General features: G+C 38.2%; 1 protein-coding gene across 1 annotated transcript in view; it reads right to left on the bottom strand.

Annotated features, from left to right (window-relative positions):
* Megf10 (multiple EGF like domains 10) overlaps positions 1 to 27,295 on the bottom strand; it is a 120,102-nt gene extending 92,807 nt beyond the window's left edge. Inside the window, exons 1-3 of the mRNA XM_026413830.2 lie at positions 27,177 to 27,295; positions 20,586 to 20,687; positions 19,024 to 19,124 (exon numbers count right to left, since the gene is read on the bottom strand). Coding sequence (XP_026269615.2) covers positions 19,024 to 19,124; positions 20,586 to 20,687; positions 27,177 to 27,292 — 319 coding nt within the window. The 5' untranslated portion in view covers positions 27,293 to 27,295. The remainder of the gene's footprint in view (positions 1 to 19,023; positions 19,125 to 20,585; positions 20,688 to 27,176) is intronic.
* Between the last annotated feature and the right edge of the window lie 435 nt (positions 27,296 to 27,730).

The following is a 27,730-nucleotide window of genomic DNA, read 5'->3' on the forward strand; positions in this document are numbered from 1 at the left end:
AGGATCTGCTCAAGATGTGCATAACAATATGAAAGGATAAATAAATTGTGGTATATCCATGATAGCAAACTACTTGGTGATAAAAAGGAATGAACTAATGATGCTCAGGACAGTATGGATGAATCTCAAGGGGACCATTCTGAATGAAAGAGACCAGGCACAAAATAGAACATACTGTATTATTTAATTTAATATAAAGCTTTAGAACATACACAATAATCTAGAGTGACAGAAAGCAGATCCATGGTTGCCTATGGTAGACAGAAAAGAGAGGAGGAGACAGAGGAATTCCAAAGAGGTTGTGAGGAAACATTTGTTATGTGATGAGCAGGTTCACTACCATGATTGAGAGCTTCACAGTTGTGTATGTATGTCAATATGAGCACTTTATTTTGTGTAAATTTTATCTCAATGAAACTGTTTGTTGTTTTTAACTACCCAGTGTGTGAATATAACTTCCAGAGAGGAGCAAAGAGCTCTCTCAATATAGGAAAATTGTCAGGGAGGGGGGACCCTAAGCTAACATTAAAACGCTGCACACTTTGCAGTTTCAGTAAGAGCCCACGGTGGAGGGTGTGGGGACTCTTCAAAAGCCTATGAAGCATTGACTTGAAACTCTCTCAAGAAATATGTTTGGGGAAATGCTAATACATTAAAAAAAAATCACAATGTGAATTCCTACCAAGCTTTTCCTCTACAAACTAAATGACTTGTACTGAAAAAAAAAAAAAAAAAAGTTTGTGTTGAAATAGACTTGTAATGGATCCTGCACAAGGGATTGAAATACCATCTGTGGAGCACATAATCCTATTCATTTATTTGAAAATGGAAAGAGTTTTTGTCTAATTCCACACTGACATAGGCATTATCTATTTTGGCCATGACTCTCACACTGGGTCTCTGAGTTGAATCAGATTTAAGAAACATAAGTAACATGATCCTAATGAACCACAGTTTCAAAATGGTGACAAGCACTGAAATAGGCTCTAGTTTGCTTAGTAGAAATTACTAACGACTCAGCCTACAACAGGTCGGATGATACAACTGTAAATCAATTCAATCTGAGAAAGATTTAAAAATCATCCACATACAGTTTAGAAAAGACACCAGAATGAAAGGGCTTACATTTGAGACAAATTATCTCCTGGTTGGCCTGTTCTGTCTGTAAGATATGCATAAGAATCCTACAGGAAGTGCCATACCAGGCACTTCTGATTTTTCTGATTTTAGAATGGCATTTCTCTTAGTCTGACCACTCTCTGTGCAGGCACAAAATTCTTTCAGAAATACCCTTTCCCACAGCATGTTTTCTGCCACATGGTTATTTCCCCTGGTCTGGCCTACTTGGTCTTGCTGGAACTTTCTCCAGACACTTTACTTTGCCCAATACATCTGAATCACATGATAATTAAAAAAAAAAAAAAAAAAAAAAGGCCAGCATTAGAGAGAGCTAAGAGGGAAGTGAGGTCACAGTTGGAGCTACCACTTTCCCACTCAGTCTCCTCACCTTCCTGTCTCCCCTATGGTGGCCTTTGAACATTTCCTTGTGGATGTCTCATATTCTTTCCACTCTCCTTTCATGTCTACACCAGTTTGAAAATACATGGAGTCTTCTTGCCCAAGGCTCAATACCTAATAATGACAGCTAATATTATTCCCCTTGTCCAAAACATTTGCTTTTCAGTATAGAAAGTTTGAGCCAGATGTATTAGTTAAGCTATAGAATTTCTTCAGAAAGAAGAGCAAAAGCAGGCTTCAGTGTTTTTGCTACTCGGATGCCCTACCAAAATCCAGAGAATATAAACTCAAGTGCCTTCAGGAGCCAGAGGGTTGGATGAATCAGGGGAGTACTATACATCAGTGGGGTCCAGGAAAACTCATAGAGCTTGCTCATCAGCAAGCTGAGCTGCCCTCAGTCTCCTGTCTAGTGTCACATGGGAACATCAAAGACAGTGTCCAAGTGGCCTAATGAAAGTTGGAAGATGGAAGTTCTAAGTTTTATGGTAAAATGTGTTAAAATATAAGACACTGTATGAACCGAACAAAACATGATCCTCCATCATAAGATGGGCATGATGGTGTGCCCTGATAGTCCCAGCTATTCAAAGGGTTGAGGCAGGAAGACTGTTTGAACCTGGGAGTTCAAGGTCAGCCTGGGTAACATAGCAAGAGACTGTCTCAAAAAAAAAAAAAAAATCTAAAACCTGATTATATGTCAGATCATCTAGCTGCTAGTGGGAAAACTGAAACACAGACTCATTTACAACTATTTACAAAAATATCAGGGAAGTTCCTGAAAGAACATACAATAAAGGGCCCTTAAGTTCTTCCAAGGTCATATTTTAAACTTAACTATCCTTTTTTCTTGAGTTTTAGTGTTTGACCCTGCCAAATCTGTCATTTATATAGCTATTCTAAATTTCACATCAAGAGGCTGGGGTTGTGGCTCAGCGGTAGAGCGCTCGTCTCGCACACGCGGGACCCTGGGTTCGATCCTCAGCACCACGTAAAAAAAAAAAAAAAAAAAAAAAAAAATTAAAAATGAGTGAAAGAAAGGTATTGTGTCCAACTATAAAAGAAATATTTGAAAAATAAAAATAAATAAATAAAACATATTTCCCATCAAGAGCCACTTTATACCATACATATTGACAACTTTACTTTGAACAATTGGCCATGAAATACTTCTATTGGTTCAAAATTTGGAAGAGCGGTCCAGCTGACACTGTTCCCATCAGGGTCTCCCTCCCTGCCACAGCAAAGGTAAGGAAGTGTCTGTTATATCCCCTCAAGACTTAACTCCCATCTTCCCTCTCTTGGGTTGTTAAAACAGATGATTGTCCTTAGAGGAAATTAAAGACCCAAAGAAAGAATTTCTAGTCAGATGTAAATTTTTTATTTCTAAGTTTATAGAAAAGAAAAATAAATCCCTTAAAGCAATGTTTTGCAAATAAGTAGATTCTGATGAAACTAGTTGTTTCATCAGACTCTAAGGAGAAAAGGGGGAGGGAGGAGGGAAATTTCATGGTCAAATAAATTTAAGACACTCCTTTACTGCAGGCATTCTGGGAGCCTTTAACAGGCAAAAGTAATCTCTAAGAACTGGATCCAGAACATGGCACTTTACAGCCTCACTGAATAATGCAACAGTGAACCCTGCAGGATGAGTATCCCGTAGCTCATGCTAGGGACAAGAAACTACAGGCAATGCCCAGGATCCAACTTTCTGGAAAGCTATGATCCTTCTGGGATCAACAAACAGGTTTCATGGGGCGGGGGGCGGGGAGGTGGGGTACATTTCCTTTTAAGTCCCTTAATTCCATGCTAAGCAATAAACTAACTTAGTTATTGTTTTTAAGCTTAAACAGTCATTAGTTTGACTACCATATCTTTAAACTAGCTGTAACTGCCTTTTCCACTGCAATGTATCCAGCTGGGCTTTCAAGGAAGCCTACCTCCAGATGATGCTGCCCTCTGTGACCTAAAAAAGAAGTCTTCTTTTCACTCTCTAGGCATTCTAGCTGATTTCCCCCAGGGCTTATTTTAGAATTATTTATCAAGGAAAAAAAATATAGTTCTGGAACTTAGGATAAAGCTACAGCTGAGAAAAAACCAGGGTCAATGTAGCATTGATTCTACCAGCACATCAGCCTCTCACTCCCCTTGGCATCTCTGTGTGTGGCCCAGATGGATGCCCTACGTTTACCAACAGATTATCTGTAAAAAATGCTGGCAGTCACTATCCCAGGCTGAAAACAAGCAAGTCTGTCACCACCTGGTCATGTCAATGCTTTGTGGTGGTTCATTCAGATCAAAATGTGTTTTTTTTTCCATTATTTTTAAATTACTTTGCCCTAAAAAGATTGAACCGTAGTACAATAAAAATTGCTTCTCAGTTCTGGGCTTTTATATTAGCTATTATCTGTTCCTGCATAAATATATTGCATAAATTATTAAGCCTGTAAAAATTCTACCTGTCCTACAAAGACTGCAATTTCAGGAACTCACTTTCCAGAGATAAAGCAGGATTCCTCATTGTTTCTCTTTGTCCAGTCTTCATGGCGCTCTATAGTCAGGCTTGCTTTAGCAAGAAAAAAAAAAAAAAACAAAAAAAAAAAACAGGCAGCAGACCTTATTTCCATCTGATTAAACTGGGACTATCTTGAATTCATAGAGGATTTTTTAATTAAACTCATAGCTTCTATATATAAAATTTTAAGTAGCAAGCAAGCGTTGGCAATCAGTGAAACAACAAAGGTTTCCTGCATTATTTATTAGATCCTATCTTCATTACTAGCAGAGTCCAACAACCCAAACCAGAAAACATAAGTTTAAGTTCCAGTTGATGTGTGGGAAAATTGGCATTTCTGCTTGTTGCAGTTTGTGGACAAAGGGCCTTTCCCTGCATTTACTGGTAGGTTCCTCTGAACCAAGTCGGACTCCATAGCAACAGAGTGCATGGTCCCTATGGAAACGTGAAAAAATCCACTGTCGGTGGCAGGAAGGGCATCATGGGTAGGTATACTTAGGGGCATGCCATCTGATTGTTGTCACTTCAGGGTCTCTGGCTAGCCTAACAGGATTACCTCACTTTTATCTCTATTCAAAAGGATCTACTAAAAAGAGCCTGTACACTCAAGTTTTTTTTTTTTTTTTTTTTTGGAAATACTTGATAAGATCACAACTTTATTATTAAACAAGCCTGTGAGAATCAAACAAACCCAGAACAGAAGGTCCTGCCTGCCTTGAACTTGAAAGAAAAGTGCTTCTGCTTTCCTACAGCCCTCACCTGGCTCCCCAAATCCACAAGCTTTCCCCTAAACAATCCTCTGCCATAGGCTGAATCTTCATGGCTCAAAACAGGGATCTTGTCTGGCATTCAGCAACTCCTAGTCTGGGCCCAAAGAATTTTAGCAGGAAAATTTCAAAATGCACAAAGCCTGAAATGTGTCCTTACATCATCGCCAGGCAGGAAAGAAAAGACCTCTGTGCAGCTTTGCCCCAAAGCCTTGCTTGGTTGGCCAATTGTTCAAGCCTGTCCATCCTGCTCCTAAATAGACACCCCCTGTGGCTGATACATGTGACTACTGACAATCATTTTCAATCCCCAATCAAAATTGTGGGCAACGGTTAGTTTAACAAGTATTCCAGCTCACAAAGAGGAAGTTAATCTTTCCTGGGGACAATATAGCAGGCGCAGTAAATATGATTTCTCCATTAAATGATAAAGCTAAGTACAATAGAAGTTTACAACCCGGTGAGTGATTTAGGAGCCACAATTTGTATCTCCATGATTCTGGAGGTCCAAAATGCCAAAGAATGCCAGGCAGTCATTACAAAGGTGACACTCCAGGTATGGGGGGGGGGCGGACCTCCAACCACCCACTGCCACTACAGCATCACTCTACATCACTCTGCCCTTCCTCTCTCAACCCTGACATGGCCTTAGAATTCTTTAAACACAATGTTTAGGAAGCCATTTCTAAGAGTGGCTCTCTCAAAAAGAAAGGTGATTTTTGTTGTTGTTGTTGTTGTTAATTCCAGCATAATACAACTTAATGTTTCAATATAAAAAGAAGAAATAGGGCAAGAGGTATGGGATAGAGGGCAAATAGCCTAATGTGTGGCCTATCTGTCTCCTAGAAGGAAAGGAGGCCTGGTAAATAGGCTGCAGGTGTTTGCAAGCCCTCTCCCCAGCGTGTGGGTTTAAACTCACTGCTTTCTGAACCATGACATTCAAACAAGAGCAGAGTTCATCTGCAGAACATCTTTTCATATAAACACCAACCACAGTTCCAGCTCCTTATTTGCCTACAGCCAGTTCAGTTTTGCATAAAGTTGGCCAAGTTAATAATCAGCTGTGAATATTTATTCACTGCTCTGGTAATCAATTGTCACACTCTTCTCTGCTAAGAACAGGAAATCATATAGAGTTCAGTGTGTGGGAGTTAAGGCTTCTTATTTACGGTCCCAAAGTTCTCTTAACGAGTGCCAAAGACAGGCCGGGCACTTCCATGGGAACTGATCTCTCACCATCAGAGATAGCCTGCAAGGCAGTAGGGAGGGTGACCCAGTTCCCAAACCTCTTCCCACAGTCTTCCTTGCAAGTCACATAGCCTGAATGCCGCATTAGAGTTTTTAACTCTGAGTGGGCATTTGACTTCCATTGAACAAAAAAATAGGGTAACATGCTTAAATCTACCCCAAGGAAAACAATTGTCAGATGGTCCCTTCCTTCACAGCAGCATCCAGCAGGGGAAGACAAGGCATGGGGGGCAAAGAGAATGGGAGCTAGACTGGAGAAGGGACCCCTGACCATCTCCTCTGTCCATTCATGATTCCGCTACAGGCAGCCCTGCTTACAATGATCTTCTTTGTCTGCCATCAGCCAAGATGAAGCCAAGGACATCCGAGGGAGAATGTATGGCTGGCTTTGTGTCTGGATTTACCAATCCTTCCCACACAGGGGTAGTTGCCAACTTCCCACTCTGCCGTATTTCCTGTGAGCTTTTCCAAGTCCCATGTAACCAAATATCCAGGCGATCTCCAACTTGGTAAGAGTCTGTTTCCAAAGATCTGCATGTAGCTCCAAGCACATGAGAGTGTTGTCAGTGATGGTGACACCCCAAGGCAGCCTCCGAAGCTCACTTACTTCAAAATGCTCCTAAATGAACCACGGTCGTGTGGGGATCATGACTGTCAACTCCTCCCCACGGGTCAGCCCATGTGCATTTCAGTTTGTCCAAGAGCTCCTGTCACTGCCATGGGATGAGAGGTTCCTTCTCTCCCTCTGGAGCTTGTGGTTGGGGACAGTGGGAGATGATGAGACCCCGCTGGCTCCCAAGCTCCCCTAGGCCTGCAAAGAGTGGAAGTCTTGGGAAAGGAGCCCCGAGGGACTTTGAGAGGAGAAGAGAACAGGCACCCATGCTGTTGCTGAGGGTAAGGGGCTTGGCCTTCCTGCCGGTTTGGACCCCGGGGCCTTCGTTAATCAAGTATCAGTCTCAAACTATCTCCTTTACCAGCTGCCAAAACAGGCTTTTTACGTTTTTGCTTTTGTTTTCCTTTTCTGCTCTCACCTGTTCTTTCTACTCAAGCCTTTCTGTGGCTTTCTGAAGGACAAGTGGTCCCCTTTGATCTCCTGCCCTGCTCTTATCTTTAAGCCAAATAAAAATGGTTAAAAAATACAAAATTTTTAAGAGGAACAGTATCACTAGTAATTAAAGAAATTCAAAATAAAACAAGATACTATTTTTTTTTCCACCCAACAAATCAGAAGTAATAATAATACCTCCTGCTGACAGAGATGTGGGGAAATAGGCAGAAGGGGGAGGGCAGGTAAATTGTTGCAACCTGTCTGAACAGTAATTTAGGAATTTGGATCAAAACACATTAATACATGGTTAGGGTTGTTCTTGTCTCTCAATATGCAATATCCCCTTCCCACAGAAATATATTATGCAGATGCTCTCGAAGCCTGGTTAGGCCATGTGACTAAATTGTGGCCATGTGATATAAGAGGAAACGGAAGGTGATCACTTCTAGGAACTTTCCTTAGGAAACAGCTGGAATTGTTACTTGCTTCCTTCTCCCACCTTTTCCATCTGCTACTTGGGACCTAGATTGAGGTGTGAAGGTCAATAATGGTGATGAAAATAAAGACCCAGAGATGGTGGAACAGATAGATTCCAAATGGCCCATGTCCCTCACTGGCTTGCCCACCTCCGGGCAACTCATAGTCAAATCTAATCCTATGTCATTCACTATGTATACTCTTCCCTATGGTTTGGCCCTCCCAATAGTTTGGTTTTGGTTAGTGTGTCCCCCAAAAAGGGTTCATGTATTGGAGGCTTGGTCCCCAGGATGGTGGTGTTGGGAAGTAGTATGTATAAACCTTTAGGAAATGGGGTTGGGTGGGAATTTTCGATTGGTGGTGGTATGCTCTTTAAAAGGGGTTGAGGTAGTTCTCCTGGGACCCTGGCTAGTTCTCATAAAAGGGTAGTTATAAAAGTTTGAGCCTGTCCCCCATCCTCTCTGGCTTCCTGTCTGATGATGTGATCTCGTTTCCACTCATACTCCCACCACCATGTGATACAAGTGAGAGAGTCCTCATCAGAGCTGAGCCAATGCCAGTGATAACTATGCCTATGAACCACCAGAACTGTGAGCTAAATGAACCTCTGTTCTTTATAAAGTTAGACTGCCTCAGGTATTTCATTATAATAACACAAAACAGACTACTATACCCTTTGTACCAGAAGTTCTACTTAAAATAATTTATCTTATGAATCACTTAGGTGTGCAAAGAAATATATAAAATAATGCTCACTGTAATCAATAAATTATTTAAGTGACTAGCATTAAGATACATCAATATGGTAATATCTATCCACAAAATGATTAATTTATTAGTCATTAAGAATTAATTTATCAGATGTAATTTATTTATAAGGAAATATATCCACAATATAAGGACTAATGAACTAAACAGTTTGTTGAAAAAAATGTAAGTATGCATGATACAATCTATATATTTGTTTTGGATTTAAAGAAATGGAAAAATATTTATAAAACTATACACCAAAATGACAGGACAATGAGTTAATTATTTCCCCCCTCTGTTTTCCACAGGCCAAAAGAAAAAATGGCTTCCGTGTGAAAGATAATTTTATGAAAATTTTTTAAAAATACAACAAATTCCTCTCTGTTTAAAAGTAGACTAAATAGAATGGCAAATATCAAGAATTCAAGCAATAATAAGAGCTGGCAAGGATGTAAGGAAAAAGGTACACTGATTCATTGCTGGTGGGATTGCAAAATGATGCAGTATGGAGATTCTTTAAAAAAAAACTTAGAAGGGAACCACCATGTGACCCAGCTATAAGAAAGGGAAAGAACTGGAAGAGGGAGCAGGGGAGCAAGAGGACAGGAGGAAAGAAAGGGGAAAGGAGAGAGGATGAGGAAGGAAGGACTCAAAGGAAGAAAACAGAAAAGGGAAGTGAGCAAGAAAAAAGGGCAGAACAGACACTACAGATTTGGGGACACACTACACTTGGACCTATTTGTGCTTTGTCTCTTTTCATGTTAAGAACACAATCAAAATTCTAAATTAGACAACTATATGGAGTCTTGGGCAAAAAGCAGAATGAGGACGATGAGAAGATAAGAGATAGCTAATATTTGTAGAGGAAATTAATACCCTGCAGAAAGAGCCACGCAGCTGCTACTCTCATAACTTCAGAAAATAGGTGGGATGAGCCAAAGACCAAGAAGGGAAAGAGCAGACAAGATGACCTGAAAGGTTGTGATTTCACTTCCAAAATAATCATGAGATTTGAGAAATGCAATTAATATTTTTTAACACTTACAAAATTTATAACATTTATAAAAGGTAAGGATTATATGAAAAGAATACATGACTATGTTGGCTATCATAGTAGCTAGGCAAAAAAACAGTACATTTATTTATTTTAACAAAGATATGCAAAATTCAATAAACTGAGGTAGTCAACTGTGTTGAACATTTTTATTGAACTTGAAACATACTAAGAAATAATATCTCCATTAAAGAATACAAGATAGGCCATCTGGAATAGAAGATGGACTCTAAGTGCTGCATCCAGATAGTAATCAAAGACACGTTCTTTTTAAAAAGTCAGCAACAATACAAAGGAATACCACTCAGCCTTAACAAAGCAAGAAATCCTGACACATGTGACAACATGGATGAAATCAAGGACATTATGCTAAGTGAAATATGCCAATCACGAAAGGATGAATACCATATGACTACTCATGAAGTGTTTAAAGTGTCAGATTCATAGAAAGTAGAAAAAATGGTTGCCAAGAGCAGGACAAAGAGAGGGAGGAAGAGTTCAATGGGTACAGAGTTTCAGTCTCACAAGATGAAAAAGTTCCAGAGATCTGTTGCACAACAATGTGAATATATTACCACTACTAGACTGTGCACTTTAGGATGGTCTAAGATGATAAATGTAATGTCATTTTTTACCACAATAAAGGTAGGTATCCAGAAAAAGTCAACAAGTCCAAAAAGAGATCACCAAAATTATATTAAAAAATAAACTAAAAAACATAAAATGCATGATTATTTGCTTAAAGGGTAACTATCTTTTGACGTTGTCAAGATTTTGTTAAGATTTTGAATTAAGTACAGAAATGTACTTACATATAGAATCAAAATGTATAGTGTTCATAGTTTTACTTTAAAAAAAATATCTGTGATATTTAAGAAAATATGTCTGTAGAATAAAAGGTCAGCCTTCTAATTTCAGTTTTTAAATATGTTATAAAACAATTGATGTACAATGCTATTTTAGAGTTGAATACTAAATATTAAAACATTTTCAAAAATCTAAGATTTCATCTTATTTACAATTAAGCCTTATAAGATTTATAAAATTTATTTAAATACACAGGAAGTTCTGTCAGTTCGGAAGATGAGTTAATTACAATGAGAATCAAACTTATTAAATGTGTAAACTCCATTTTAAAAACTTCAGGGTGTTTAAGTTTGTAAAGCAGTAGTCAAAGGCCTCCATATTTTATTAAAATTTGTGAGACTGATGACTGAAAAACATCTGTAAGCTGAATTTTGCATAAAAAGCAACTACATTTTTGGGTGTATAATGCTAGTAAGTCAAATATTAATTAAAAATTCAAAGTGAATTTCTAAGCAGCCTTTCCTACATTGCACATGCTCATGTACACAGGCACACCAACACACATACACACACACACACACACACAGGCACCACAAACTAAACATTTAACAATACTAAATAGCAATTAGAATACCCAGGTGGTCTGGCTTATTGTACCAAGAAGTCATTGCCTTTATAATTTGAAGCAAAAATTTTTAAAAGTATTTTTGTTAAAAAATTAATTCCACATTTAAACTTGATTGCATTTCAAATTTAAAATGGCTATGTGTGTATTACAGATTTAGAATCAAAAAACAAAAATGGGCTTTTTCACTTCAAGAACACGCTGTCTATTCAGAGAAAAAGCAAATGAAAATACATTTTATATGACTAGACAGGAACTGATTATATTAATTATCTCTAATCACAGTAATCACAAACACATGGAAATAAATTAATTAATCGAGATGCACATTTCAAGTTTTGGCAAGTCAGCTTGATATTCATGATAAAGAATTGCTGTGAAGCTGGGCACAGTAACACATGCCTGTCATCTGAATTTGGGAGGTTGAGGCAAGAGAATCACAAGTTCAAGGCCAGCCTGTGCATCTTAGGGATGCCCTGTCTCAAAATATACTAAAACAGGGCTGGGATGTAGCTCAGTGGCAGAGGACTTGCCTAGCATGGGCAAGGCCCTGGGTTCAACTCATTGCTAAAATAATAATTATAATAAAGATTGAAAAGAAATTTCATGTAATTATTTAATTTCATGAAATTATTTAATTTAATAATAGAAAATTATTTTAATTTTTCATTAAAAATTTAATTATTTAATTTCATTTTCTTTCAACTTAATGTTTATACAACTTAGAGCTATGGTAGAATGATTCCAGAGTATTTTTAACTGATATCCAAACACTATTAAAACCAAAGCTTTTAGTTTGTAATACTCACTTTCAGTTTGTAATACTATACATGCAAGTATCTCACAATGTTCAAAACACTTTCATGTCTTACTTGATCCTAACAGCAAGCCCATGTGATTAATAGCTATTAAAACACATTTTACACATAAGAAAGTAATGTCTATAGAAATTAAACCCAGTATTCAAGGATACTGTAAATACAGAGTAGCTTTGGGATTTGTTCTGTGTTTAATTTGCCTGTTTCTTCCATTCTAGATTGAGAATCTGGACCTTTTTTTTCTAGGAAGCCAGAAAGATGAGGTAATAAATGTAACAGTTTTCCTTGGAAAACTATATGTGGCCATGCACATGATGCTTAGGGTGCTTGTATGTGCATTTATGGTCAGATGAGGAGTATATGGAAAGAAGAGAACAGTATCCAGAGGTTTCTCAACCACAAACTTTTATTTTTTATTTATTTTTTTAAGAGAGAGGAGAGAGAGAGAGAGAGAGAGAGAGAGAGAGAGAGAGAGAGAGAGAGAGAGAGAGAGGAGAGAGAGAGAATTTTTTTAATATTTATTTTTTAGTTTTTTGGCGGACACAACATCTTTGTTTGTATGTGGTGTTGAGGATCGAACCCAGGCCGCACACATGCCAGGCGAGCGCGTTACCGCTTAAGCCACATCCCCAGCCCCAACCACAAACTTTTAAACTATCACACTTCTTACTTCCTTCTCTCCTTAACATAACTGTAGATCTATATATTCATTTTGATTGATGTAGGCAACAAAAAGTATTGGCTAACTCTCAGCCATCTCATGAAGAACCACAGAAAATAGCAAAGTACACAACAGGAATATTTATTATAAAACTGATTATGTTAATAAAAATATATTGGAGCGTGTCTGAGTCAACATTTATTTAGGTACCTGAGATTTTAATCGATAGCACTTTTTAAGAGGTCATTTTTGTGGCATTAAAAAAATGTATCTGTATACACACACACACACACACACACACACATATGAAAACATATACACACATATACATGTACACATACACATATACATTAAAAACATTTCTTCATTAATACCTAAAGTTCTCCAAATAAAAAATAAATAAACACATCCATAGTGTTTCTTAACCCAGATTAGGCAAGAATACTAATCCAAGGATGAACAAATTTAGGGTTTAATTAAATTTATGACCAGAGTAAAATCTCCTCAGTCACAGATTTCTTTATGTCCTAGTAATCTTCTTTATGAAAATTTTTCCAACCCATTCTCTTTGCCAACCAGTTTCTTAGAAAAGGCTTCTGGCCTTGCCATACACCACTCTCTCTTTTTTGTTCTTCGTGCCTGATAACAGGCCTTTATCTGCAAGACAAAAAGCCTGTTCCTCAAAGTGTGCTCTGTGGACCAGCAGCTTCTGCACAGCCTCAGAATTCAATAGAAATACATATATTTGGGCCCCAGACAAGACCTACAGAAACAGAACCTGAATTTTAACAGCCTCCCAGATATTCCGCTGGCACATTTCAGTCAGAAGCAGAGCTGGTCTCTTCATTGTGCTTCATACACAAGAAAACTAGGTTTTTTCCCTCCAAGAAACCCCACAGCTGATGAAATGAACTACCACTTCAGTGGGTACCAGCTGCCTGTTGTATGTGAACATGGAAAAGGAGCCATATCTTGAGACAGTTTCCACAAACCCCAGGCCACCCCAGCCATGAAAGTGTAAGTGAAGAAATTTCAAGATCTTTCTGAGCTACCCTTCTTACTGAAAGTCCTGAGAAGGAGGAAGCACCTGCCTAGGCTCCTGTGCTAGATTTCTGGAAGGTACTTATGTAGCAGTAAGCACTATCCTGAACACCCACCAAGTACACCTATGAGGTTGGTTGGCCTCAATCAACACATTTGTGATCTATTTATTTAATTTCTCTAAAGTTCTTTGTTTTTAGAGACCTTTTAAAAATCCAGTTTCAAAAGAACACTATTTCATTGATTGTAGTTACTTTTAAAAGAAAGAATACAAATAACAATGATTGCTGGTGAAGATGTGGGAGAAAAGGTACACTTATACCTTTTTGGTGAGGAAGCAAATTTGTGCAATCCTTCTAGAAAGCAGTATGGAGACTCCTCAAAAGATTAGGAATGGAACCACCAAATGACCCAACCATCTTACCCCTTGGTTTCTATCCAAAAGAACTAAAATCAGCATATTATAGTGATACATGCATACCAATGTTTATGGCAGCACAATTCACAATAGCCTAGTTATAGAACCAGTGTAGATGCCCACCAATAGAAATGGGTAAGGAAAATGTAGTATATATACACAATGGAATTTACCCAGTCATGAAGAATAAAATTATATCATTTGCTGGTAAAGGGATGAAACTGGAGCTCATCATGCTGAGTAACATAAACCAGATTCAGAAAGTAACAGGTCAAATGTTTTTCTCATATGCAGAAGCTAGAGAGAAGTAAGGATTAAAAAAGGGCAATCTCATAAAAATCAAAGGGAGAAGAGTGGAGTAAAAAATGGGAATCAAGGAAAAGAAGGGATGGAAAAGGAGAAGTAGTGGGGATTGAAATGGAGTAAATTATGTTACATGCATTTATGATTATATATAACTATAACTCACAAATAAAAACATAAGAAGTTTTTTAAAAGATGTGCATTTCATATCAAAAAAGAAAGTCTTGAATGTAAAGAACATAGAATTGAATTTGTGAATAAAAGTTAATTTCTTGACTGCTTTTCAGAGGCAAAATTAGCTAATAACATTCTCTTTGTTTGTTTGTTTTTATCTGTGAAGTCATATAACCACGATGGAACTAAGAAATTATTGACAAAATATGGACAGTATTAGATAATCCTTGGTTCATAAAATGTTCTGTCACTTTCATTTCTTTTATTTTGGTTAAGCATCTCATTTTCCATTTAGAGCATATACCAGCACCATCCCCCACCATTCACCACCAATGAATCAAACTGGAAAAGTTATTTAATGTCTCAAAGGCTCAGCTTCCTCATCTATAAAATGAGTATAATTATATCTGCCTCACAGTGATCTTCTAGGAATTTAATAAGATAATACGTGTGTCCACTCCATAGAAAGCACTCAATAGGGTTAACTATAACTTTGTTATTGCCTTAAATACATTTTAAAAGTGCTTAGGGGAAGCACTATAGTATCAGGAAGTATATCTGGCTCAGATATCTTTATAATCTCCAGAGCCCAGCCCATTGGTTTTTACATTATAGATACCAAATCAATGTATGTTAAATTTGATTGAGTTGAATCCATTGTGCTGAATCTGATTTTTCCCATGAAGAAGGGGAAGAAATGACTTGTTATAAGAAACAAAGAATTCTCTTACATGAAAAAGTAGACTAGAAACCTGCATTCTTCGCAAGCAGAAGTTCCACTAAACTGCATGGCCCTAGTACCCTATTCTGTGGTCTCTGTACACTATCCTTACAGTTCTGAGATAGACACTATTAATAGACCCTTCACCAAGTTGAGCCTGGCTAGGGGTTTTCTGAGGCCACCCCTCCATTGTCCCTGCTGATAGAGAACAGACTTGAGTAGTGGGAACATGAGTTTAAAGGAATAATTCTATTAACAGAGCCCACTGTGCTAGACCCCACATACTTTCTTTTTTTAAAAAGAAAGGAGGCTGGCTTTGAACACTTGATCCTCCTACTTCAGCCTCCCAAACCACTGGGATTACAGGCATGTGCCACTGCACTCAATTTAATACAGCAATTTACGGCTGGGGACATAGCTCAGTTGGTAGAATGTTTGCCTCACATGCCCAAATCCCTGGTTCAATCCCCAGCACCACAAGAAAAGAAAGAAAGGAAAGGCAATTTACCTGCAGCCCTGCCTGATAAGTTATTCCCCCTAACCACAAAATCTTTAAGAATAGGTTCCAGTTAGAACCAGCAGCATGAGCCAAACTAACCTAGGGTGGGGTGGGGACTTGAAAGTCTGATGCCATACTGAAAGTCAAAAGGAGGACCTGGGCAGGACTCTCTCTCTCGAAACTTCCCTGAGATCCCCAATAAAACCAGAGGGCAGGAAGGGCATGCTGTCCCTCTCCCATCTGAAAGAACCCACTCTCTCCTTTGAGGGTATCCCCATTTCCCCCTGCCTATCCTTTGGATACACTTGTACCTGTTACTCTGAGCAACATGTCTGAAATTTTTCTGGCTTGATGTAAGAATGGGTCTCCATGCTGCCTCACTTTCACAGCAGGCCTCTGCCCTGTAACAATGGCCAGCTCTGAACTGGTAGGCAACTCTGGAGAGAGGAGGAGGACTAGAAAAGATGACACTTTAGCATGCATGTCCTTAACAATTTCCTAATGAAGAGATAGGGGTTTTTTGTTTTGCTTTGTTTTGTTTTCAAGTAGATAGAATATTTATTTATTTATTCTTTTTAGCTATACAGGACAGTAAAATATGTATTTTGACATATTATACATACATGGAACCTAATTTCCCATTCATGTGGTTGTACATGATGTGGAGTTACACTGGTTGTGTATTCATATATGAACACAGGAAAGTTGTCTGATTCATTCTACTGTCTTTCCTATTCCCATCCAGTTTTTATATTTGTAAAGCTTTCTAATCTTTGAAGCTAGGAAGGAGGATAGGGAAAGGTAAGAACCAAAAGTACAGGTTGCTAACAGTAGAGCTGGGTGGGCCAGCCAGGTCCCCACAGGAAGGGGCAGAAAGTGAGCCCAGGTCAAGCCTCCAGAATGGCCCTCAGCAGTGCCATCTACTGTGCCAGGGCTGTGTTGAGGGACAGGAGGATGGGATTCGGCTCCCCGAAGGGGCTACACAAAAGAAACTCTCTTCAAATACAGGCATTTATTTGTAGAAAAGCATCCTTTTTTGCCTTCCAGGTAAACTGAGTACCAAACATTAAACTAAAACAAGGACTGACTCCTGCAATGGAATTCCTTTGGTAACTGGAAACAGTTAAAAATGGTGACTGTGCTATCCGCCTAGCAGCAAAACCTGGTTGAAAAAGAGCTGATGAAAACACTACCCAAAATCCTGTGTTTGCTCTTCCTTCTCCATTCACAAGGGTGCTTCACTAGAGCCAGCTGTGAGAGCACAGAAGAGTGACTACAAGGCACCCCCAAGAACAGGGAAGTGAGAGAAGAAGGCAGTCTGTCTCTGGGGGTTCAGTAAAGAAATCAAGATATCACAGTCAAGAGACCAAATAGCTCCCAGGCTGTGAGAGGAGAAAGTAAGCTGATTAAATACATTAACATATCTAAAGGGAAAATGTTTTAGTCTCCAGGGGCAGCTGGTCAGCTGGAAGGCCTAAGAAAAAGAGAATTCCAGTGGAAAATGCCAAAGGTGTCCATCCATGCAGTCCAGGGGTCACCTTGCAATCTGTCTGGTAGAAGACAAAGATTTATTTTGAACCAATAAAATTCCAGGCACTATGTGAACTTCCTTAACTTTCCAAGAATGGCTGCACTATTGAATCAAATAACAGACAGGCTGAGCTATGGAAGGCTGTGGCTCTGAAACTCTGAAACTCTAACTGACCTTGCTAGGATCCACACTCCCTGCAACAGGTGGCCAATAAAATCTGCTTCCCACCTGCCTGCCGGCCTTCAAGAAGATGATGGAGGGCCAAAAGATAGAGGGAAGAAAACCCCTCCAACTCTGTGTAAGGTGTGACATAGCATCTTGGCTTTCTGAATAGGTCCTATGATCTGAGTTAATATAAATGCATCCTGGAAGACAAAAATAGTGTCTCTGTGTGTTGACAAATATGCTTTATAGACATCAAAATAACAACAACAGAGGATTCTAGAAATGGGCCAGCCTGGCCAGCCAGGTCTCCACACCTCAGCACTGTGTGCAAAGTTTTGCTTTCTTTTCAAAGTTTCACATAAGCCCGGGGCCAACTGAGATCAGTTCATGATTATTCTCTAAGATGTTTGATATAAACATGTAATTTTTCTTACTCAGCGTCATTATTAATCAAAGACATGCAAATTAAGAAAAAAATTGCAAAGGGAAAATTGGCACCGGGTAAAAGCTAAAAGGCATTCTCATTTGCTGCCGGTGTGTATATAAACTGGAAATATTCAAAAGTCTTAGAAATATGTACGCCTCTGACCCAGCAATTCTCCTTACAGGAATTTAGCCTTTCTCAATTAAAAACATGAGCAATTATATAACCACAATGATGGGTTTCGGAGTATTTCATAATAGGTCTAACTTGGAATTATATAAATATTCAAATGTTAAAATAAGTTAAATAAATAGCTATAATGCAATAATATACTCACATTGCAATATGTTTCAAAAGTACATTTTCTGACCCAGAAAGCCATTCACAATGTATTTTTAAATTTTCTTTTTTTTTATCAAATTACTCGTTCTGGGTTTTTTTTTTTGGGGGGGGGGTTGTTATTGTTTTGTACACTTATTATCATGTATAGCTCTATAGGTTCTGAATCAAAGTTGAGGAGCTGCCCTTATCTGCACAAAGAATAGAATCTAAAAGTTGGAAGGAAATTGAGGTATGTACTGAACCAAGTCTTCTATGAGACACAAAAGGTACAAATGATTTATCTGAGGCCACCCAGCTGAGTAATGGCAGAGCCAGTGCCACAAACTCAGATCTGTCCAGACATTTCTGTTGCCTGCAAATTACAGTAGAACCTTGTCTCTATGCTAATCAACATTAGTGTCTCCACTCAGAAAGTGGAGGTACCCCTCTCGCTGTATGTCAAGCCAAAAAATTTGAGTAAAATAGTTCTTGAGGATCTCTAAGAGACACACAATAATAAGAAACCTCAACTGCAAACTGCATCCTTTATAATCTTCTAGTATTTTCTACATGTGTCATAAAATACCAAGTCTCTCTCAGGACAACTCAGAATGAATTGGAGAGATGCAGAGTGGAGAAATGAGGGGAAATGACCCCAAAAATGAGGTTGTACTTTGTGACTCATACTTAGTCATTTCTTAATGTGAGCACTCCCCTACATTTAATAACCCCCATCATTCTATGCACCAGAAAAGAATACATCAGCCTCCCAGAAGTTAACTGGGGTCAGCAGCAGCAAAATTAAGTCTCTGTTCTCTTCTGTGACCTAAGTGCAGTGACTCCTGACCAATTTCCAAAGAAACATTTATGGAAGAACTGCAAGGCCACATCCAACCTTGAATCATCTTTCTGCAAGAGCTGTTTTCTCTCCAAGCAATATTTATTTGAAGGTTTTTGATATGACAGGGGGATACAGTCGATGCTTCACTCCTTAGAGAAGCCAAGAAAGTAGCAATCAAGAGTGAAAGGGAATGTTCCGGACGCCCCAACTCCCCAGGCCTCCATCTCCCTGTCACTGACAGAAGCAAACCAGCACTGAGAAAAGCAAGGGCATCTCATAAGGAATGAACGTCTTACTTACGGACACACATGTCCCTGCTTTCATAAAATCCAGGACAACACTGGGATTTGCGCCTATACATAGTTTTTTCCCCATGTCGATAGGCAGTCCGATAACTGATTCTATATAAAGAGGAAAAAAAATCACATGTTAGTTCTTTTGACCCACAATTTTGTCAAAATAAATTTCTATTTTAATAAAAAGAGCTCTTAATTATAATAAAAGTAGGCAAAAAAAGTACTTTCAAAAAATAAGAAGAGGGGTTGGGGTTGTGGCTCAGTGGTAGAGTGCTCACCTAGCTCATTCAGTCTTTAGCACCACATAAAATAAAATAAAGGTATTGTGTCCAACTACAACTAAAAAACAAAATATTTTTAAAAAATTAGAAGAAACATAGAAAATTTGTCTTAACCTATTTTATTCTGACTCCAGAAAATTTTCTGAGATTATGTTGTGATTCCTTAAGTCAACCTACATTTTAAGGCTACACTTTATTAGAAGTTTCATGGTTTCCCTGCTTCATTTATCTTGAAATAACTTGAAAAGTATTGATCAATTTCACATATGATACCTGCCTAATCATGATTTACTTACATATGTTTTAAAGAAAGGACTCGGAGAATTTCTTTAAAAATCTCTATGCAGTCTCATCCCACTATAAAGCAGAAGGCAAATAGATGCCTTTCTAGTTAACTAAAGCATCATTCATTCACTGATTCACATATATAATGCATGTTTATTAAGCACTTACTATATTCCAGGCACTGTTCTAAGAACTGAAGAAATGACAATGAGCAAAACAATACAAAGTCCTTACTCTCAGGAAACTTTCACCTTACTGAGGGAAGACAGCTCTGGTAGAATTTGTTTAATAAAGATGTATTTTAAATAGTTAGGTCATAAAATGGCTGGCACTAATTAAATACGGAGTCAGGGAATAGAATTTGACAGGAAAGGAAGGCTAGTTTAGGTAGAATGGTTAAGGACAACTTATGTGAAGAAATGACATCAGGTATAACATCATTCAGTGCAGTATAAGCCAGCAGGTGCCAACACTTGACTCATAACTCATACTACTATAAATACTTTACCTACAAAACTAGGGTATCAGGGTTCCCTTCTTTAAAAATACTAATAATAACATCTAATAATAGTTTTATTTTGTTTCTACATTCACATTACTAGAATAAAATATAAAGTCTATTTTATTTAAGGGTCAAATTTAAGTGTAAATTGAGCCTGATGTTCAATTAGAAACATGCTGAAACATGAATCTCTTGCTCTCTCTAGTGATGTCCATGTTTAAGAGTGTCTCCCCCAGTCATGCAAATAAAGAAGCTGAGTGAATACTTGCTGAACAAATGATGGTAAACAGCATGCATTTCCTGTAGCTGTCAGTTCCCACCAGGCATGGGCCATCTCTCGGCCTTCCTGTATCAGGAGCAGGGCTAGGACAGTAGTAAGCCCTCCATAACTAGCCACTGAATGCATAGCTGTGCATTCTCAAGTAACTGATACCTAAGATGGTATCTGACTCCATTGCCAGGTAGCCAAACTCATAAGCATATCTGAGTCTTCATTACCTGTGCCGTGTGCATTTAAACCAGTTTAGGATGTCAGTGCAGCTGGTGTAGTAAATCTGATCAAAGGGATGCGGGTATGACTCTTGCACAGTCACTGAATAGCTGGGGAAAAAAAAAACAAGGAAAATAAAGTATCCATATTTTTTCCTTTTTACAATAATGACATAAGCCACACTATAAAACAATTGTAGGCTAAATTGTTTGCAATTCCATACTGACTTTTAACAGAGAATCTCTATATTTTCATAGGATTTTATTTTAACAAGAAGTCCCCAAAGACCAGTATTAACAATATCTTTCAATGACAAGACTTCATTCTGTACATTTCAAAGGAAATCAACTTTCACTATTCGCTATAAACCCAAATATTCACCAATTTAAAGCATTTCACTGTATTTTATTTTTTTGTATTTAATTCCCTCCCCTTATCCCAGGGCTCCAGGAATAGCAAAGGCCTTCCACAAAAAAGTTTTTGATTTACTTCTGCATGCAGATAATAAGGTTAATCAGTGAAGAGACAATTCAAGTATTCATAACAGAGTACATTTGCTACTGATTCTGAAAAATCAGAAAGAACATTTTTCTCTGGTGGGAATTTGGAATAATTTGCTTTCATGTTCCTGTCCTACTTCTATTTCTCAGGCAGCAGAAGAGAATACACAACATCTAAATAAAAACTACAAAAAAAAATTCTTTAAACTTAGCTCTAAACATATGTCTGAGTCAATTACTCTGAAACAATCATACCAACAGCTTGTTGCTACTTAAACATTCAGTTTTCTGACACGTTCTCACTAACAGCTTCTTGTTAGAGTAAAAACATACAGTCTTGTCAGCTCCAAAATGTGAGTGGATTCCTTCCATGAAATACAAAGAACATTCAATACTTGGTCCCATACTTCTTCATTTTAAAGTTTACTACATACTCAAGAGCTTAATGTCTCCCTACAAGAAAACCGGGAGAATTTTATTTTTCTAAACAGTTTATTCTATTCGCTTTAAGTTTCTTAAAGATTTCCACTAAAGTCTTCATGCTAACGAACAAAATGGGCCTTAATTACAGACCCACTTGCAGCAAATCAATAGCTCAAGTTCATTAATAGGAACTATCCACTAGAGAAGGTATGGGGGGAATGAGGTTGAGATTCCAGCATGAAGAGTTCAGGTTAGACAAATGACAGAAACTTGTGATTTAAAAAGCTCTGTGGTGCTGGCCTCACAAACAATGGGTCTTCTTTCTGAAGCTGGCTTCTGGTAGCTTTTATATAGTTAGGCTTCAGTAGGAGATACATGAAATAATCATACTATACATGTTTGTATATATTTCATTTTGGGGGATAATGCAATTTGATTTCTAGATAAATTCATGAATCTTTCACAAATATTAGGCAAAAGAAAAAGGTCTTATTAAAAAGACCACTGGCTTAGAAGGTGAGGTCATAATCTGACCTGACACTAGGAACTGGATGACCTTCAACAGAAAACCTCACTTCCCTGGGTCTTAATTATCTCATCTTGACATAAAGAGGTCAGACAGTGTTGAAGATCCCTTCCCATTTGGAATCCTAAATTTCTAACATACAACCTATATTTCTACCCCAGCAAAAGATCTTTGTTGCTACCAGTAAACATAGGTTCACACGAGAATAGTTTGTACAACTGCCTGTATACTGTGATATAACTCATTTGGAGTAAAACAGGAGACCTCTGCTAAAACATTAATGTTCTTGTAATTGTTTCTCACAAGAAGCTATTGATATTTTCCTCAGATCCAAAGCAGTGTCCTGAGGTTCCGGTTGGTGCAATTCTAAGCCTTGCATGTCAATAGTTTTTTCCTGCCTGGCCAGCTACTTATAGATAACTGAATCTTGAGACTAATTGTATCAACCTCTTTTGCATTAGTAGTGGTGAGTGAACAAATGTTCTATGTCTGGACCTGATGTATAGGTGCAGTCCTACCAGCAGGAAAGAGACTTCCCACCACTCTGAATGAATCTGGTGAAAAGCCCTTCTTCCACCAGGCTGTGAGTACAAATTGAGCTGAATTCAATCAGTTTGTTGGATCTAGACTAGATAGAACATTCCCAGAAAGTTCCAAAGACTATATTATTATATAAGACTATATTATCCTGGCCAGTTCCATTTGAAATGGGTGGGAGAAGTGATTCCATAATCAAACATGAAAAACATTTCACTTCTACCAGCCATGAAGATTCCTTAAATAAGGGGAAATGTTCAAGTACATTAATTTCCTCATCTTGCCACTTGTTGCTCACTAACAACACACATTTCACAGGATGCCTCGCTGGTGTAGGACATAAACAGACAAAATAGGAGAAGTGTGCCAAGCCTCTCCAACTCAAATTTCATTTCTTTTACTTTTTCATACATTCTTTTCTGTACAGAATTCTTCTTTCTCTCTCTCTCTCTCTCTCTCTCTCTCTCTCTCTCTCTCTCTCTCTCTCTTCATTTTTAAGGGTATTATACTGCAAAATTTGGAAAAAAAATTTAAGAGGCAGAGAACTCTATAACTTTTAAATAACCACCAATACTGTTTTGCTCTGCTTCTTCTTCTCTAGGGTTTTTCAGTTTTTAGTTTGAGGGTTTTATTTACATTTTTTCCATATTGTAATCATGCCATGCCTATATTTTTGAAACTTGGCTACATCATAAGCATTTTTCATGTTGGTAAATATAGTCTTCAAATGATGATTGCCAAATGTTCTGTAAGTGACTTTATCTAATTTGCTCAATACCCACCTATCACCAGGCAATTAGTTTGTCATTGTTCAGTGGGCCCACTTGCTGGAGGCCCTAAGTTTGCAGCATGAAGACAAATATCTTTGATGCAGGCTGACCTCCTCTGATCATCACTGCTCTGGCCAGTGCCTGGCTACTATTTGAACTGAATTAGCTCCTCTGCTGACAGTCCAGGGAACTCTACGTTCTTCAGCAGCTGCTCCTCCAGCCATAAAGTGGGAAGACACCTTCCCACTGTCTAGTCTACTCTGGTTTTTGTGGTAAATGAGGTCTCAGCGCTAGTGAGTCAGCCTAGATTCAACACTCACACCAGAATAACCAGGCACCATCCTACCCCTGTCACCTCTCAAATGTCACCATGTAAAACACTGATTTAGAGTCTCTAAAGCAGACAGTGTGGAGCAAACTGTGGTGCAAAAGGAATCTGATCCCAATTTAGCACTATTTTCAGCATTAGAATGCAAAACTCCTTATTTCCTGGTTGTTTGTTGAATCTTCTCAAATACACTGAAAACATATCATCATCATGATTTTAACCTATTAAGTGTCATCCAGGAGAAACCCCAGCAAGATTTAATTTAAGGTCAAAAAATCGGGGTGGGGAGAAGCCATTACCACTTGGACACATTCCAAAGTGGTTAATTACATGTTATCTGCCTAAATTATCTTGTTACTTTAATCAGATATGGTAATAATCATCATTTCTTAGCTCACTTCAGTACTGCTGATTCTATTATTACCACTTCTGTATTAGTAATTGAACCTTTGGGCAAAGAGTGGTTTCTCTTTCTTAGTGCCTTTTTGAGAAGAATCCTCACCAGATAGAGGAGCTCCAATTCACAGAATAGAAAAAGAGGATGGGAAGGAGGAACAGAGAATTTCACACAATTATTCATTTTCCAAAAGGATGTTGTGCAGAATTCCTTTAATCACAAAAATGCCTGTGTATTTTTAATGATTTCATTTTCTTTCTTTTCATTTTATGCACAATTTCTTAGACTCACAATTGCCGCATTCAAACAAGGCACAACTCTATTTGAAAATAAATATTCAGATATCAGTGGGGGTGCAACTAAAAGGCACTAATAGAAGCATTTTTGTTTGGTGCTTCTCAAATTTAATGTGCAGACAAATCCCCAGGGGAGCTTGTTAAAATTCAGATTGTGACTCCATGGGGCTGGGGTGGGGCCCAGAGTGAGTTTCGCATGAGCTCAGGACCCAGGTCCACAGATCACACTGAGAAGCAAGGATCCGGTGATTCCATGGCTCTGAACCATGGGGCACAGGTGACTTTTAATATAAAAAAAAGGCTACAATGACCCCTACTACCAAGAATTGTATTCTTGGAGCTAATTTTCTCTCCTCATTTTAATTCAAGCCCATTTTGAAAGTACAGAACCTATCATCTGCACCTTTATTAGATCATTTTAATTTACCTTTCTATACCTTTTTCATTCCTTTAGAAACAATTCCACTTTCTTTTACCTTTTCTCTAGAAATCATTAGTCTTAAAAGAGGAACCTTATCAATAAGACTACAACTTGAATCCTTTCTAGCAGTCGTTTTAAAAACTCATTTCCCTATTTCTCCCCACTCAAAGAGAGAGTTTGCCTTAGCCAGTTGTGCAACTGCAGAATTACATGAAGTTTAAAGATTACTGTGCCCCTTGTCTATCTGTCATGATCTCTACACCCCATCCCAATGGATGTTTGTATTTGGTCATCTCATACACTACTAGGAAGTAGACTCACTCACTTGGTAATTATATGTTGAGCCACTGCCACATGCAAGGCAGTGTTCTGGAGAGAGGGAAGGATCAGGGGTAAACAGAACAACACAGTATGTATTGACAGCCTTGGGAAAATGTTGAGCAAGGAATCAGTACACATTTTGTACCTATAAGCAGGTACTAGATTATTTGAAGCCTTGGAGTTTTTTCCTCCAATACTCTTTCTTTCAGAACCTATTTGTTCATATCTCATCATGTTGGCTGCTCCCATATCTACTATCCCAAACACTTCCAGGCCCATGACTCAAGCTGTTTTTTTATGAACACAATATGGCAAAAACACACTCTCTTCCCTCTCAAACACGCTCTCCTTTTAATTTTCCCTATGTGCAATGAACCTCTATTCTTTCACACAGTAGGTGCTGAATTCCGGCAGACCTCTTGCACATCCTGTAGTCAATGCATCATCAAGATCTGTTGATTCTTATTTCAGAACATCTCACAAACTTGACTTTTCCTGCTATCATCCTCTATGAAATTAAACAACCAGAAGTCTTTCCTTTTTCTAAATTTGATATGTACCCACTTGAGTATTCCTAAACTCATTTCTATTATTTTAATATTAATTGCATACTCTCTTAGTGAGATGACTTAGAGGAGGTTCTATAAAAATCATAAAGATAATTAATAGGCTGTCTTCCTCTTCAGTTCTACATAAAATAGTTAATATCACAAATGTGTTATACACATATTTACAGCTTAACATTTCATAGTGATATATGACTTCATCGATGGAATGAGTAATTTTGTTTTTGTTGTCCTTATTGTGATACTATCAATGAGAGGAGGACCAGGCCTTACCAAAAAGTAATGCTATGAGGAAGGAACCAGAAATCCCAAAGGAGAACACCACTGAAGTGCTAGAAGAACCTCTGGACTTTGGGCTTCCTAACAGCATGGACTTTGGGCTTCCAAACAGCATGACAACAGATGAGCTCTGGTTTGCTAATTATGGTACTGAGGGTAACATGAAAACCAGACCAAGAGTTTGATATAATTGTACTCCCAGCTAGTCAAATACATTTTACCCTTTAGTACTTAGCACCTTCAATTTGTTTGAAATGCTTGCATTCACATTGTTATTTTTAGATAAAGATAATTTCTTGGGAATAAAAGTAATACATAAGAACAGAGCAGACTCTATTTGTGCTACCAATCATGTTTGTCCTACATATCACCAATCACTTGTGTTACTTTTGGTTCCAAAAGGAACATAAGATCCCCGAGGTTGACTGGTTTTTGTATTGTTGTTGTTGTTTATTTGTTTTTGTTTTAATTTTTGTTTTTTCGAACTTCTGTGTTTCCTACTGCAAATTGCAGAAACCTGGACACTGCTAATGTTGGGCAAATGTTGAGCAAGGAATCAGTACAAATTTTGTACCTATAAGCTGCTTTCCCACAATGCATCCAATCTCCCCCTCCTCCAGCACTGTACTTGCTGTGGGCACAGTCCTAATGGTCCACAGCTACGGGTTTCAAGCTATCTTTGATTCCTAGAACTCTCCCAACCATTGCTATCCACTCATCTTTCAGCTCTTCAAGAACCATCTCAGTGGAAACCATTCCCATGAGCCTTGCCCCATCCTCCAAAACTGGGTTCTCTCTTTTTAAGCCATCAAAGGCACAATTTTTTTATCTCATACATTCCAACACTGTAGTGTTTTGTTCCCTGCTGCCTCACGCTGCTCCCTCATTGTTCCCAAGCATAGGCCCAGCTCTCTAAAATTACTGCAAATAAATTCAGAGCAGGCAAGACCTTAGGGACTTCATTCTAATTGAGGTATTAATGTTTTCCCCAGGTCTTCAATTGCACCTGTATTAGAATCAGATCTATCAAGGTTTTTTTTTTTTTCTACACAATATATATTCTATAAGACCAAAGTGAGTAATACTACTCAACCTATTAGATATGCCTAATGATTTTTACAGAAAAGCAATTTCACAGTCTCCTTGAATTCTAATTTTATATGTCAGAGTGATAATGATAATATACAGAGGAACTTCTGGGCAATTATTCCTCAGGCTGCTTTGAGAATGGTTACCTTTCCCAATGGCTGCACACATTAGGGTCTTCAAGATTCAGAGGCAATGCTGTCTTAATCCAGTGGCACAGCAGTAAACAGACAAGGCTCAGGCATGAATTCAAAGAAATAATCATTTTTTTCCTGAAGAACAACCTGCAAAAAAAAAAAATAGAACTGCATTAAAATCACCCAAACAGAATTCTTTTCAGTAGAGTAATCACTCAGTACCAGTTGTCTCTAGGGCTGACACATGCATAACAGTCCCTGTATTTAAATAGCCAGGGCACTAGATTTTGTGGTTCACAAAAGAGAGGTGTTTCTTATGTTATGCAGAGTGCCTACGGAATTTTAAATCACTAAAATGTGCAGATCATCATTAATTACCACCACCACAAAAGCCCTTCTCATCCACGCCAGCTGATTATTAAAGGAATCCACCAGAACAACACAGAGCTTCCAGATTCTCTCACCAGGCATATTCCCTTCTGGAAGAAGAAGGCCCACAGAGAAATCTGGCCTCATTTGTCCTAGAGAATAAATGATGAAACAGAAGCTCCTTTGACTCCAAGAAA

Source organism: Urocitellus parryii, chromosome 1 (genome assembly GCF_045843805.1).
Source record: "Urocitellus parryii isolate mUroPar1 chromosome 1, mUroPar1.hap1, whole genome shotgun sequence".
Taxonomy (NCBI): domain Eukaryota; kingdom Metazoa; phylum Chordata; class Mammalia; order Rodentia; family Sciuridae; genus Urocitellus; species Urocitellus parryii.